The sequence below is a fragment of the Marmota flaviventris genome, chromosome 5 (assembly GCF_047511675.1).
Source record: "Marmota flaviventris isolate mMarFla1 chromosome 5, mMarFla1.hap1, whole genome shotgun sequence".
NCBI lineage: Eukaryota > Metazoa > Chordata > Mammalia > Rodentia > Sciuridae > Marmota > Marmota flaviventris.
In genome coordinates this window covers 154,114,760-154,129,677 of record NC_092502.1, presented here as the reverse complement: position 1 = coordinate 154,129,677, position 14,918 = coordinate 154,114,760, and the positions used below count along the sequence as shown (strand labels likewise).

At 42.2% G+C, this 14,918-nt stretch overlaps 1 protein-coding gene across 1 annotated transcript in view; it reads right to left on the bottom strand.

Moving 5' to 3' along the window:
• Dnah5 (dynein axonemal heavy chain 5) overlaps positions 1 to 14,918 on the bottom strand; it is a 249,331-nt gene that overhangs the window by 207,686 nt on the left and 26,727 nt on the right. The window contains exon 3 of the mRNA XM_071612820.1: positions 2,089 to 2,223. Coding sequence (XP_071468921.1) covers positions 2,089 to 2,223 — 135 coding nt within the window. The remainder of the gene's footprint in view (positions 1 to 2,088; positions 2,224 to 14,918) is intronic.

Here is a 14,918-nt window from a genome sequence, read left to right as displayed (position 1 = left end):
ATTTCATTTTCAGTCAGTTGTAAGAAAGAGACAACAAACCTTTCCAAAGCCAGCTCTCAGACTGGAGCTAATCAAGGTTGGCCGGGGACTGCAGGGGGAGGAGTGACTAGGGACCACCCCTACAGCAGCAGCCTGGCTTTAATCCCATCCCCCAGGCTGGCTGTGTGTCTGGTGGTTGACACCTGCCCTGCCACCAATAGAAGCACTTCTTATAAAGAGTCCACAGCCCAGTTTAGAATTTATATGAGAAGAAAAAGGACAAAGTCTGCACATCTATTGAGATGGCTACTATCAAAAAATTCCAAGTGTTGGCAAGGATGTAGAGAAATCAGAACTCTCTTGCACTATTGATGGGAATGTGAAATGCTGAGACCACTGTGGAAAACAAGGTGGCACTAGCCTGTAATCCCAGCAGCTCAGGAAGCTGAGACAGGAGGATTGTGAGTTTAAAGCCAGTCTCAGCAAAAGCAAGGCGCTAAGCAACTGAGAAAGACCAAGTCTCTAGTTTAAATGCAAAATAGTGGTGGTGGTGGTGGGGGGGGTAATGTGTCTCAGTGGTCAAGTGCTCCTGAGTTCAATCCCCGGTGCGCCCTACCTTCAAAAATAAAAAAGGTAAACATGGAATCACCACATGACCCATCAATTCCAACTCTGGATTTATATCCAGAGAATCAAAAGCAGGACCTCAAAGACATTTGTACACGGGTGTTCAGAGCAACTTTACTCACAATAGCTTCCACAAAAGGTCAAAGCCACAGATGAAAGGGGAAACCAAAGGTGGCATGCATTTACAAGGGAATATTCCTCAGCCCTAACAAGTAGGGAAATGCCGGCCCCTGCCACGACATGGCTGAATGGTGAAACATCACGCTAAGTGAAATAAACAATCACAAAAGGACAAGCACTGTGCAATTCCACCATATGAGACACCTAGAGTAGTGACATGTGTAGATGGGGGTAAAATGGTGATTGCCAGGGACTGGAGAGAAGGAAGAATGGGAAGCGATTGTTTACTGGGCATAGAGTTTTCCGCTTTGTAAGATAAATGTTCTGAAGATTGGTTGCACAACACTGTGACTATACTTCATGGTGCCCACTTAAGATAAGCAAGATGGTAAATTGCATGTGTATTTTACCATAAAGTAATATTTTTAGAGGATAAAATATAGCCTGGATTTTAAGTATGGAAATAAGTTCCCTTCAGTTTCCATCATGCTACAGATTAAATGGTAGCAATGAGGAAAAGTAAGTCGCCCTGTTTTGTCATTCCTATTGTAACATTTCCTAGACTGAGGATGTTGTAGGAATGAGCAGCATGGACTCCCTGGGACCCATTCCAAGCCGGAAACATAGTGAAGGCCATGCTTCCAACATAGCCAGGTCAACACTCCTGCACTTAACCTCCCCTTCCTGTCCTCCTTCCCTCCCTTCTGTCTGTCTGTCTGTCGGTCTTCCTGTCTCTTTCTATGTCTGATGAGTTTTGTTTTATAGTTCAAGAGTCATCATAGGACCCCTGTGTGCCTTCCTTACTTCCTAGGAGACTCTGTCTTGCCATACTTCTGGACTTCCCCATCAAGGTCAAGTCACTGAGCAAATCCCACCCCAGGTTTTGAAGGAAACTTGTAGCGGAAAATGGAAGCCAAGGTTAAGAATCTAAAATAAAAAACACAAACTTTAGCAGCCAAACCAAAGCCCAAATCAGGAAACCCTGGCACAATTCAGTTGTGCCGCTACAAATGCGAAATAAATAACCAAAAAGAAATCCCCACCTGGAGCAGTGGGGAGATTTGGCTCCCTAACCTTGGGTTCCAAAATGGCACCAGAGGCCAACTTCACTGGATGTAGAGAGACACAGGCATTGCTGTCAGATCGTGGAACTCAGATGATCACCATGAGTACCCCTACACAGTGGAGAGCCAGAGACCCCTACTCCTGCTGCCACTACCAGGAGAGAGTCAGAGTGGAGCCCTGCTACATCAAAACAGGCACTGCCCTCCAAGGTACACCTTGGGATCCCACCATAGGACAGTGCCACACACCCTCTATGTCCTCCACAACCAAGTCAGTAAGAACTCAAACACACTGCACCTGATTGCCCTCAAGAATGGCATCTTCCACTTCAGATTTGTTCAGGTCCAAGCAGGAAGCTACGATTGCAAATAAGTGGTCGTGTCTCCCATCCAAACGAGCCCGCTTGGCTTCTTTTTCTTCCTTCAGTCTTTGCTGAAAGAAAAGAATAGAAATGTTATATTGCAACTGCTGTTCTCAAATGGATTCATTTTGTGATAATTTCATACAATTGCTGTTTTTTCAAGTCTTAGGGATTCAGATAATAGACAACTTAATGATACCAGTTTTTATGTACTAGCTTCTGTTTTTAGAAATAACATTACTTCTCTTCAGAAAATAAGGTGTGCTCATTGTTTTGAAATCGCATAATATAGATAAGTAAAAAGAAGAAATAGAAATCATCTGCCATCCAGAAATTATTACTGTTAACATTTTGTTCTAAATCTTTACAGACTTATTTCCATGCACATATGAGCATTTAATAAATACACAAAAGAGAGATCCCCATTTTTGTAAACACTTTTCCCAGCCATTAAAATAATAAGCTTCTGCATTATCTTCTATCTTTATTGTCTGTTCACAGGTTCATATTTGGTGTTCAAATTAATTTCTGAACACCACTTCCTTTTTTTGACCATTAATTGTTAGTTACAATAAGAAAGCATGTTTTCTATAGCCAACACTGGTAGTTCCAAGTCCTTCTTTCCATACTTTTTGCTCAAACAAATATATTCCAACATATGCATGCACCAATTTTTATCCTGTACCATAATATTTTCTCATGTATTTCTCATGTATTCTCCCTTAAGAATGCATCAGACTTCTTTCTTGTTTAATACAGACTATTCCAATCTGTTTAACAGCTGCAAAATATTCATTATGAATGTATTGGTGGACATTTGACTTCTAATCCATTTCTGAGAATAAGGATATACTATCAGTTCCAGACAATAGGTTCTACGGGGGAGAAGAAAGGTGGCCCCTCTTGAGTCCTTCTTTTAATCAATAAACATATTTTATTAAGCCCCAAATACAATACATGCCAGCACTGTAAAGGTAAATGTTACCCCGTAAATTCAAAAAAGCTCACTGCCTGATTGGCAGGATATGAGCAGAAAATGTAAATAACCACAGGGTGGCGTGATGTTCATTGTGGGGCATCAGAATTGGGGTCCCCCAAATGCAGAAGATATTTAAGGATTCTCATAGAAGGAACAAAAAAAAAATGATCTCCCACTCCAGGATTGAGGAGATCGGAGGTAGGAAGAACAGGAAAGCTTTCAGGAGAAGTGGGTCAGGCCCAGAGTTGGAGGAAGATTGAACCTCCTCCCAGGATAGAGCATTTCTGCACATTAGAAGAAAGAGGCACAAGAAAGCACAGTACACTCTGGAAACCATGAGGTAGCCTCACTGACTCAAATGAAAAAGGATTAGGAAAACATAATGGGAAATAAGAAAGAAGTCAAATCATAAAATATTTTGTGGGCCACATTAGAAAGCTAAAACATTATTGGAAGTCTATAGAGAGTCACTGATTCTGTTTGAAATCAGGAGAGATTGATATTGAGCTCTCTATGCAGCACTGAAAACTCCACCATCCTGACAGCAGCGTGGAAAGTGGATTGGAGGCACGCAGGCCCAGAGGTAGTCAGGTGGTTCTCACAGCATTCCCAATTTCTGGAAACACATCTGGAGGAGCAGGTTATAGCAACATGATCACTAGTTGAGTTTTGGCTGTGTTGGATTCAGAGGTATATTGATGCACAGGCAGAAGAGGCAGAAAGACCACAGGAAATGTGGATCTGAAGTTCAAGGGGAAATTCATCACAGACACAGATACAAATGCAAAGTCTCAATCAAGCTCAATTGAAGGTGTGGAGCAGAGCATTCTTGCTATGCACTATTGGTTGTTCAACAGCATGCTGGGTCTCTACCTTGGAGATGCCAGTGGTTTCTACCATCAAGGTGTGAGAACAAAAAAAAATATTCCTGATATTGCCAAGTGTCCCCTGTGGAACAAAAATCACCCCTCACTTTGAAACACAAATGTTACGTAGTCATAGACACACATAGTTATGGACCTTTGCTGGTTTAAAGACTATAGTATGAATCTTACTTTGAAGGATTGTACAGAACAGCACCTGCAAAACTGTGAGCAGCAGGTGGTTATAGGCTTACTAATGATTAAATGATTGCCAAATAAATAAATAAATCAAAGCTAAAACCATGAGTGCAGATATGATTTTCTAAAAAAGATATGGAGATGAAAAAGCTAAAAAGTGAAGAACCCTAAGGAACACAAGGGAAAGAAATGCAAACAGATGAGGCTAAGTGTGAGTGTGTAGAGACAGAAAAGCCCAGGAGACAGCAGCACCCCTCAGCCATAGAGCATGGCCAATATGATGGAGCATGGCTAATAGCACTAATGCTACATAGGATTGGCTGGGTTGCTGAGGATATCTGTAGCATCTGTGCTCACAAGATGGCTATGGCATCCCACAGCTATCTTGTAATGCAATCTAACATTAACCTATCAAGAGATAGACTCTATCTCCTGTTCCCTAGAATTTGGCAGGCCTTGTGACCAGTTTTGACCGAGAGAATCAGGAAAAAGCCAGGTAGCACCACTCCCTTGGCTTGTCCTTAGGACATCTTCAGATTTTGCCTTTGCACTTGGAATGTTCCCCAAATACCATGTTGAACAAGTCCGAGTCACCTGGGGAGACTACGTGGATGAGAACCAAGACAATCCAGTCAACAGCCCCCACTGCCCTCCTCACCAGCATGCACCAACTCACCAACATGTGAGTGAGCCATCCTGGCTGTCCCAACCTCGTTGAGCCTACAGATGATGCAACCCAGCCAATGCCAAGAGCAAGGGAGCCACCCTGTCCCCCCCAGAGTCATGAGAGATGATGGGTGGCTGTCACTGCTTCCTTCCCTTAAGTTTTGGCATGGTTTGCTGTGCAGCAACAGTAATGATAAACTTGACAGAGAATTTTCACTGGTTGGACAGAAAGCAAACGGATCTAGACTTGAGAAAAGTATGCCTGACTAGAGACAACTCTTTCCAAAAGCTTGACTATAAAGGAAAAGGGCATAGTTAAAAGGGAATGTAGAGTTAGGGGGAAAAAATTAGGATAAAAAAGAGTTATGGAAAAGTCGAGGACTTCAGAGTGATTGAAAGATCATCGCTATACCTGTGCCATTTACACTCATTTCTCTGAACATGGGGGACTGCCCGAGTGACAACTTAGTTGAGGAAAAGGATGGGGCTTGTGGTTAAAAATAATAATAATAATCTACCAATTTTCTTGTATTTTTCTACAAAGGTTGCGGCACAAAGTATACATTTCATAAATGTCAAATAGTAGAAAATGTAAATGTATTTTCAAATGTCACTAAAACCAGGAAGATGCCCTGTTGTTTTGAACTGTTTTCTGCCTTGCTGGCAGGGGGAAATAAAATTTTCCTCAAAGAGATCTCTAGGATTGTAATAACTGTCTTTAACAGCATGGGAACACAGGGGTCAAGCAGCAACCACACAAAGAGATGGCAAATGCTAAATAGCTAAAAAAGAAATTTTAAAAAATCAGAAAGCCAGAAGACCCGAGATGTAAAGCAAATGAAGATTTCCAAAGAAGATGGACACTTAACCAAGATTCTCCCATGGCAACATGTCACACCAGGATCCGATTTTATAAGAACCCAGAGGAAGAAAAAGGGATTGGAATGGAGAAAAAGACAGACCTGTCCCTAAAACAGAACACTGATTGCTCTATTTTTACCTTAATGTCATAGTGGGGAAAAATTCCAAAGCAGTTTTATGTATACAAAGAAAATGATCAGCATGTTTTCAAAGTAAATGTTTTCAAAAGCTATTTTCAAAAGCATGTTGGTTGAATGTGTTCTTACTTAAACAGATTGTTCTGCCTCCCAAAGACATGTGACACGGAGTCAACCCTGGAGCCATAGAAATGAAAGACCACAACATTTACCAGTCTCAACTTTCATGCCCGACACTAAGGTATCCTAGCACAAGAAGACTTTTTTTGTTTTTCACTACCACAAAATGTCAATCATAGCAAACAAATATTTAGTAATGAGATCAACACACTGTCAATCTATGAACTTAACCCTGCAGCCACATGCAGTCCAGTGACCAGCTGTCTAAAGCTGGCTTGTCCTGCTGGCCTGTAGAATGTCTAGGACACTTGCAGAGTGAAGGTGGAAGGGGATTAAGAAAGCAGGAGGTAAAGTGTATAATGACTTTTTTAAAGTGACCTATTAAAGTCATTGTGCACTACATGAGCACATAAACTTAGGGGTTAGGGAGGATGGTCACAAATCTATCCAGTGTCCAGGGAAGTCTAGAACAGTATTGAAACATGTCTGTAATTTGTGACAAGGTGTGCCCCTAATGACTTGGACTGGAAGAGTGGCTGATATAATTGTTAACAAGGAGTGAGCATAGCTTCCCAGCTATGGCAGTGACCCCCCCACACACACACACACACACAAGAAGCCAATGTCAAGTGGAGTCATTGTTTCTCTTCCTAGCTTAGCCACTAATTGTGAGGTTGCAACTGATATTTAGCTGATCTTGCTGAAGCTGCCTCAACTCCAAGATCAAAAGATCACTGGGTGACCGCTAAAGGACATCAGCTTCTCTGACATGTGAGCTACTTCTCATTGGTCCAAAAGTTAATGCAAATTACAGTCTTGAGATTTTAAAATAATGAATCCCAGAGATGAGCCCAGGGCTGTCTGCTTTCAAAAGTTCTGTGACTTTTTTCTCAAAACCAATCTACCAATTCAATATTTTAAAAATCCTAATTTTTAATCCTACATAATCAAAGTCCAAGTTTGCATGGCTTTATACACAAACCGTGCATGAACTACACATATGCTCAATCTTTCATTTAGCCTTCACTTTAGGTTGATAATCTCCAACTATTCAGGAGACCTTACAAGAATGGAGATAAAAACCCTCACCAGAAAGATGTTCATAAAGATTAAACTGCACACAGACTAGAGATAATACTAAATCAATCGACATATGGATCAAAATGGTATGGCCAAGGATTTGACCCTGGACATCAAAATTTAGTGAAACACACTTTTGAATAATGATATTTTTACTAATGTTTCAGCTCCCTCCACCTTTATCTTACCTTCTTGGCATGTCTGACCTCTGACCCAGACCACTGCACAGATCTCACTGGCAGCCAGAAGAAGTGGATGAAGGATGGGGCCATTAAAGCCAAGAACTCCTCTGTGTCTGAACAGGGCCACCCCAGGCCCCAGCCCTCTTGAAAGGCACAATTTGTGCTGTTGGCCTGGTTGCATCGCTAGGTATAGTTCTGCTACTCATCATTTGCTTACTATGCTTTGCTTTAATTGTCACAAAAAAAAAAAAAACCTGTGTTTATTATCTCCACACAACAACTTTCCCAAGAGCACACAGCTAAGTGAGTGGCAGAGCTGGGAATCGAGGCCTCATCTCAAAAGGATATCAGTGCCCAAGACACAGGACATCCAAGGGCAACTAGGAATTTTGAATTCATTCAAACTTGATTTTACATAATTTTTTTTAATTTAATTTGCACTCAGGGTTATCTCAGGCACTCTTGAAGGAGGCCCTGTGTATTTTACATGGGTTATACAAAGACTTGTGGTTGTAGACTAGAGAGAACGATAATCCATATTCTGAGTTAAACCAGCAGTATTACTCTGGACTTGGTCAGCTTAGACCAGTTAACTTCCCCTTATTCCACTTTCCCCAATTGGATGAATCTAGACAAATCCATAAACAGAAAGGAAAAATTATTCAAAGTGCATGTCCAATGGGATGCTTTCTTATTGATGAAATATACATGGCATTTCTTTTTCTTTTTTTTTAGAGAGAGAGAGAGAGAATTTTAATATTTATTTTTTAGTTTTCGGCGGACACAACATCTTTGTTTGTATGTGGTGCTGAGGATCGAACCCAGGCCACACGCATGCCAGGCGAGCGCACTACCGCTTAAGCCACACCCCCAGCCCAATGGCATTTCTTTTTTTAATGCTACCCAAATGGCCCACATTGGTTTAGCTCACCTCTCTGCAAAATAGATAGGTAGGTAGGTAGGTAGGTAGGTAGGTAGATAGATAGATAGATACTAATCCTTCTTATCTCCTAAGCAGTAAAAAAAATAAATAAATAAAATAAAAAATAAAGACCAATGGAGTCTCATCATTTCCAAGAACACCAGAAAACACTAGGGTGTTTTCTATGTTGATTTTGAACAGAAAAGCCTCTGGTAATAATCTTGGGGCTCAGAATATGATGCCCTTAAGTATCGCCCTTTGACATGCCAAGTCATTTGAATTAAGGCAGACTGGAAGGCTTCAAGCAGCATCTCTCTGACCTTCTCCTGCCCTCCTGCCTTTCACCCCTCTTTTCCCTCAAAGTGAGCCACAGAAAACCAAATCCCTCTCCCTGAGGTGGGTCCTAAACACCAGAATGCCTCTTCCCCAAAGCAAGCCATAAAAACTAGAAAGGTCACTCTCCCACTTCTTCCTTCTCCCTCAAAGACCCTCTTCCCAGAGGGGTCCTGCCCTTTACCCAGGAGGAAGGAGTGCTGTGCAGAGTCACCTGAGCAGACTGGCCCTGCTGGGTCCCCACTCAGCCTGCTAGCTTTGTCTGATTACGTGCCTGACCCACTGTGCATTCTTCATCAGACGCTAAGCATGAAAGCCATTCCCCGGGTCTGTGGGTTTTTCTGAAGGGTCTGTGTCATATAAAACATAAACTAAATAAATCTGCTATGCGTTTCTCCTGTTAACCTTTCTTTGTCTGTAGGACTCTCGGCCCTGACCCTTACAAGGAGTAAGGAAAGGAGGTGACACCACACCTCTCTGTTCTTACAGTATAGAATCAATGGATCAATGAACCACATAATTCATTTTTATAAGTCATTCTCGAGAAAAGACTGGAACAAATTATTCCAGATCATGTGAGTCTGTGATTGCAAACCAGAGTTTGGTCCATGTGCTCCCAGCTTCTATGCTGTTGTGACCCAAACACCAACAACTCCATGAAATCCAGCCATGACTGTGATTATAACTCTCCCCCAGTTTACAGCAAATATGACCAAACCTTGCTGAGCTGATGTTCCCTTTAAATAGACTGAATCACAGACACGGAGGGAAACAGTTCCCTTGTTCTTAGTCCTCTGCCTTCTGAGAGAGAAAAGGCTCCCTCTGGCTTCCATCTTTCTCCCTGTTGCAGGCTCTGTGATCTGACTCTCAGCCCAGCCTATCCTGCTCTGTAATTGGCTGGGAGAGCCACAATTTAGAAACTCCCTTCTCCTAACTGCTTTTCACAGCTCACCTTCTCTTCCCCCACTTTCCTTTCATTTCTCCAGGTGAAGGGTTGTAGCTGCAGAGGAAGTGCTGCTCCTCCTTGCAGAATCAAGAGCCCTTGAGCAAAGTGGTTTCCAGAAGAGGAGGGGACTCCAGGCTGGTTAATCCTACTCACAGCAGGTGTTTTATTTAAGGAAAGCCATACTCCCGCTCTGTTGCAAAGAGACAGCACTTAAACAGAGAAAGAACCATCAACTTCGTGTCCAAGTCTGAGCTTTGGAACTGTCTATTTTTGCTGGATTTTTCAGGGTCTCTAAATCTCAGTTACCCACTCCTTTATCTGTCATTCTTTATTATTCTTTCCAAGCAAATAAAATATTTTCTCTTTACTATCTATGAGCCAAACCAACCCCAAATTTACAATCTGGGTAATCGCATCACCACAACCTCTTCTACCCCAACATCCCATCCCAACATCCCAGATTTGGAGTCTATTTTCTGCACATCAAATTTCTTCACCTCAAATGAGACATACTGGACCTCCATATGGCCACTTACTCTCCCCCAACTCCACAGTGGTTTTACCCCAGAATCAGAAACACCTCTCTTGTAGAATTTCAAGGGTTCTCTCTGGCAGCAGGGGCCCTGTAATTCAAGTGACTTTTTCCCAAATGCTTTAAGAATATGTCAGCACTCACATTATATATTGTAGAGAGCCAAACTTCCCAAACTTCCCTTATTCATACCCAAAGCTGGTTGCTCGTGAGAATCACCTGGAAGCATTAGCCTCCTGATGCCTGAGACTCCCACCCACAAGAAAGCCTGTCCTACCTGTCCAGGAGGGGGCCCAGGCACTGATATTTCTCAAAAGCATCCCATGAACTCTAATGTGTAGCCCAGCCTGAGATCATGCTCCAAATGAAGTCATTTCGTGAGATAATCATGATTGATTAGCACCACCAGGTTCTCATCTGAAGAAAGAACTTAATAGAGAAGGTCAAGGGCATACATTTTGGGGTCTTTCTAACTCTAGACCTCTTTATTTTTTTCTCCTTACTAGAGTTATACAAACACTGAAAGATGGAACATTTCAGCTCCAAACTCCAGAGAGCCAAGAAGAGCTCTTCCCTGCCCACTGTGGAGAATACTGTCTGGTCCCAAGGAAGCATCCAACAGAGAAGTGGGACAGAAGGGTTTTGTACTTAGAGGCACATTCTGTAGGATGTAATCTGGCATGATTAGGATGTGGGCATCTTTGGTCATGAACTCATTCAGGCTAAGAGTATCCACCTGCCTATTACCAAGAAGTACCTGTTCTCCCCTCACCTCCCAGCTAACTAAACCCCAGAGCCATTCACCTTCCACATTGCCAAGAATATTGTTTTGACCGGCTTTGTGTGAAATGTGTTCACCAGGCCAGACAGGTCTGGGCCTGATTAAGAGGATGCTGAAACCAGTTTGGCTATTTTGCCAAAGAATAGCTGAACTGACAGCCTTTCAGCTTTCAAAAGATATTAAAGAGAAAGGGTTGGCTGTCACCATACACCCCCCTGGAGATAAGGGCTGCCCTCCTGCAGAGTGTCTTAGCAGGGAGAAGAAGTGTGTCCCCCCAGGGAAGTGCTGCATCTCTCCCCCATGGCCTCTACCCACAAGAGAATCACTGTTCACAGAGGATGTGGAGCAACAGCATGCCCTAGCTAAATACATTCAGCATTGACAACCCATACTCCTGCAGCTTCGAGATAACTTTCTCCATTTTAAAACTTGCTTGGCAAATAGGTGAATGTAACACGCAAAAGGACAATCACATATCTTTCAAGTTGTCCCTTTTTCTTGAAGCCAACAAAATCAACCAAACAAAATTATGTATTTCCATTTCATATTAGGGAAGGAAAGAAAAACAGAATCCACAAGTCTGGAATTCATATCCATTGTACACTTGGTACTAAGAGGTCTTCATCTATGAAAAGTATTAAAAAAAATTGGGGGGGAGGGCAGACATCAGATCTGAACTGTATCGTTGCAAACAAGTGAGTGAATATATGCAGGATGAGTTCAATCTTTTTTATTGAAAATCATTTGGGGGATTTGCTATCCAAGAGAAAGAACATATAGCTTGACCTTTCTAAGCTCACAGAGTTTAGATATATTTGGTTGTTACTGGTAGGTGTTTGTGGATAAAGTCCACTACTATATTACTGCAACCTAATTATAATATAGCATCATGACATAATAGTTTTAGGCCAAGGTTTAAACAAATACTGCCATAGTTTCCATGATAAATAGCTTTAGAATCTTTCTCATTGGTTATTTCAAGTCATAAAGTTACTATTCAATAAATTATCATTATCAGTGTACTAGATAGAAAAATGCATTTATATAATATAGTACATTGCAATAATTTTATTACCATCATATGTCAGTGGAGTGGAAGAACAAGTATCCTAAAAATATAAATGAAACCTCCAAAAATGCTCTCAAAAGGTAACTTGTGCCAAAAAAGAATCTATTTCACTAATTAGACCCAAGATTTTACAACTGGTTATAATGTTCTAAACTTGATAGTGAAACACAGGAAAAGACTGCAGACATATGAAAAGTTTAATTCATTCAATGATTCCACAAGCATATATTAATGTGTACTGTGTTAAGGGAAGTCTGCTTAAAAACGGAAATCACCACATACAAACGATAAGTATGTGAAGTGATAGATATGCTAATTAGCCTGATTTACTCATTCTGAAATGTATACCTGTATCAAAACATTGTTTTGTATCTCAATTAAAATTAAATATCAATTAATTTTAAATAGACAGATGCCATTCCTGCCCTACTAGAACTCACAATCTCTCAAGGAAAAAAAAAATGTGTCAACTAATGTCCTTACGGTGGTATGATAAGGACTCTATCAAACATAGAAGCAAAGTGCTGAGAGTACAGGGAACAAAGCTCTGGCCTCCTCATGAAAGTCAGGGGAGGCTTCTCAGAGGAGGGGGCAGTGCACTTGGTCTTAAAGGATATAGAAGCGCTCCTGGCAAAAAGTACAGGGTGACCGTTAGTCTTTCGCACTGGGAAGGACACATCACAATCTGGGGTTTAGGAATAAGCCCTCACTCATTAGTGAGCAGATAGTGGAGGACCTAGAAAATACAGAGACAGAAGTCCTACTCTTTTGAGAAAAAACAACAGGTAAGATGGAATCATCTAGGCTGTTGGGGGGAAAAAAAAGATCAGTGATCAAGCCCAGGAGGACGCATGAAGCCCTACCAAAGCTTCCTTTTTCTTCTGACATTAATTGGTAGTGTCTTTGAGGAAGTTCCAAATCCCCCTCTATGCATTTGCATAACAGAAAGCGGCAGAGCAGAATGAGAGAAAATCTTTGCCACCTGTAACTCAGATAGAGCATTAATCTCCAGTCAAAAAACTTAACACCAAGAAAAACCCAAATAACCCAATCACTTAGTGGGCAAAGGAACTGCACAGACACTTCACGGAAGAAATACAATCAGTCAACAAATACATGAAAAAAATGTTTAACATCTCTAGCAATTAGAGAGATGCAAGTTAAAACTACACTGAGATTTCATCTCACTCCAGTCAAAATGGCAATTATTAAGACGCCAAGTAGAATCCCAGCCTCTGGGACAGGAGTCCCCCTGTGTTTCTCCTCTGTGAGCAAAGCAATAAACCTTCTTTTTCCTTTTTCTCAAAACCATGTCCTTGTTATTGGATTGGCATGGCAGATGAGGACCGAGCTTTCAGCAAGAAATTTGGTGACCCAGATGGGACCTGAAAGCAGCCTCCACTCCAGCTTTCTTGGGCAGGCCTGGCTCTCCAAGAAACCCCACTTCCATGCTGAGGATTCATGGGGCTGGCAAACTTGCTGAGAGCCAGCTGCAAGAGAGTTAGGAGACAGGAGAGTTTGCCTCGGGTGGAACCAGAGGAGCTATTCCTGTGAGTAAAGGGAGCTATTCCTGAGGGGCCATCCTAGCAGCTGCTGAACCTCCTTTTGCTTCGGGAAACTCTCGCCCTCTCTCCCAGAACACTACAGGTTGCTCTATCATGGTCCACTTTGAGGAAAAGGAAACTGAACTCAGTCAAGTCACAACATCCTTAGACATCTGGTAAGTCCCCTGGTGTGCATGCCAAAACCTTCAATGCACACCTCCAGTTCGTCTTAGTGGGAACATCTGGTGCCTCTTTCTGGGGACATCTGTGGTGCCACTGGTCTACATCAGTCACAGTTAAGTGGGACTCAAGAACCTAGGGATATTTACTCCCTTCTGGGTTCTCATCGGTTTGTGTTGGCCTTGGGTTTGGGAATTGCCTCTGGTTGTTCGTCTGTGTTTTTGTTTTGTTTGTATCTGTTACTGCCCCTTTTAATACATGGCCAGTCCTGCATTGATCCTATAGGTAGTCTCTTGGGAAAGATCTTTGCTGATCAGTTTCAAGGTTCCCATGGTCATGGTTTGGGGGCTCCTCTCTGGTTGTCTTTCTCTCTGTTTCTTTTTTGTACTGTCTTGCAATTGGAGGTTGTCTGTCAGAGGTAAAATAAGTTGAAAGGCCACCTATAGGTATAAACCTGTCTAAGATAATGTTTTACTGTAATGATCTGGCTTTTTGATAGCTTTCAGGATTATTATACAATCTTGTATTCGGAGTTGGTCTGTCAAAGATAAAGTAAGTGGAACACATTTGTACATGCAGGTCTATCTGTTTTAAAGGTTCCCATCGGTCTGCCCTGGTTTCAGTGATCCTCTCTTGTCTGTCTGCTGTTTTGTCTGTTCCTGGCCCTTTAGACTGGGCTGAGCTTTGTTGATCTTACCAGTAGTCTCTTGAGCAGAGAGATCTTGGCTGAATGGGCCACCTATAGGTACAAGCCTGTCTAAGAGAAAGATGGTTTACTGTGACACAATCTGGACTTTGAATAATTTTTCTGGATTATGATACAATCTTGACAGTGAGGTTGGTCTGTCAGGGGTGAAGTACATGAAAGGGAGTCTGTATATACAGGCATTATGCAGTTGCATGATAAGGGGTAAACAGGAACCAGTTTGAAGGTGCCAAAAGGCGCTGCCTCTGGTGTTCAAGGGTAGAAAGACACCAGAAGAAAGGGTTAAAATGATATAAATCTTTTAAACCCAGTGCTGGCACTCCCAACACTGTTTCTCAGCCTGGCCCCAAGAAACGGCAGATCATCTCATGGTGGGTCAAGGACACCAACCCTGAACTGGAGGGAAAAATACCAGAAATATAGCCTGGGCTCTAGAAAAATGGCCAAAGAGAAACTGGTCTCTGTCCTGTCTTCCAGCCCCTTTTGCCCCTAGGGGGTGGAGGATGCTAGCCACAAAACTGTGGCAGTAGGTTCCAGCACTGTCAGTTATGACCTCGGGACAGGATTGGGGTTCAGGTCAGGGTTAGTCTCCCCTTTTAAGATATGACAGGACACCTCATTTGGCCAAGGGATTTTCATCACCGGGGCAGAGCAATCCTTGCTATAA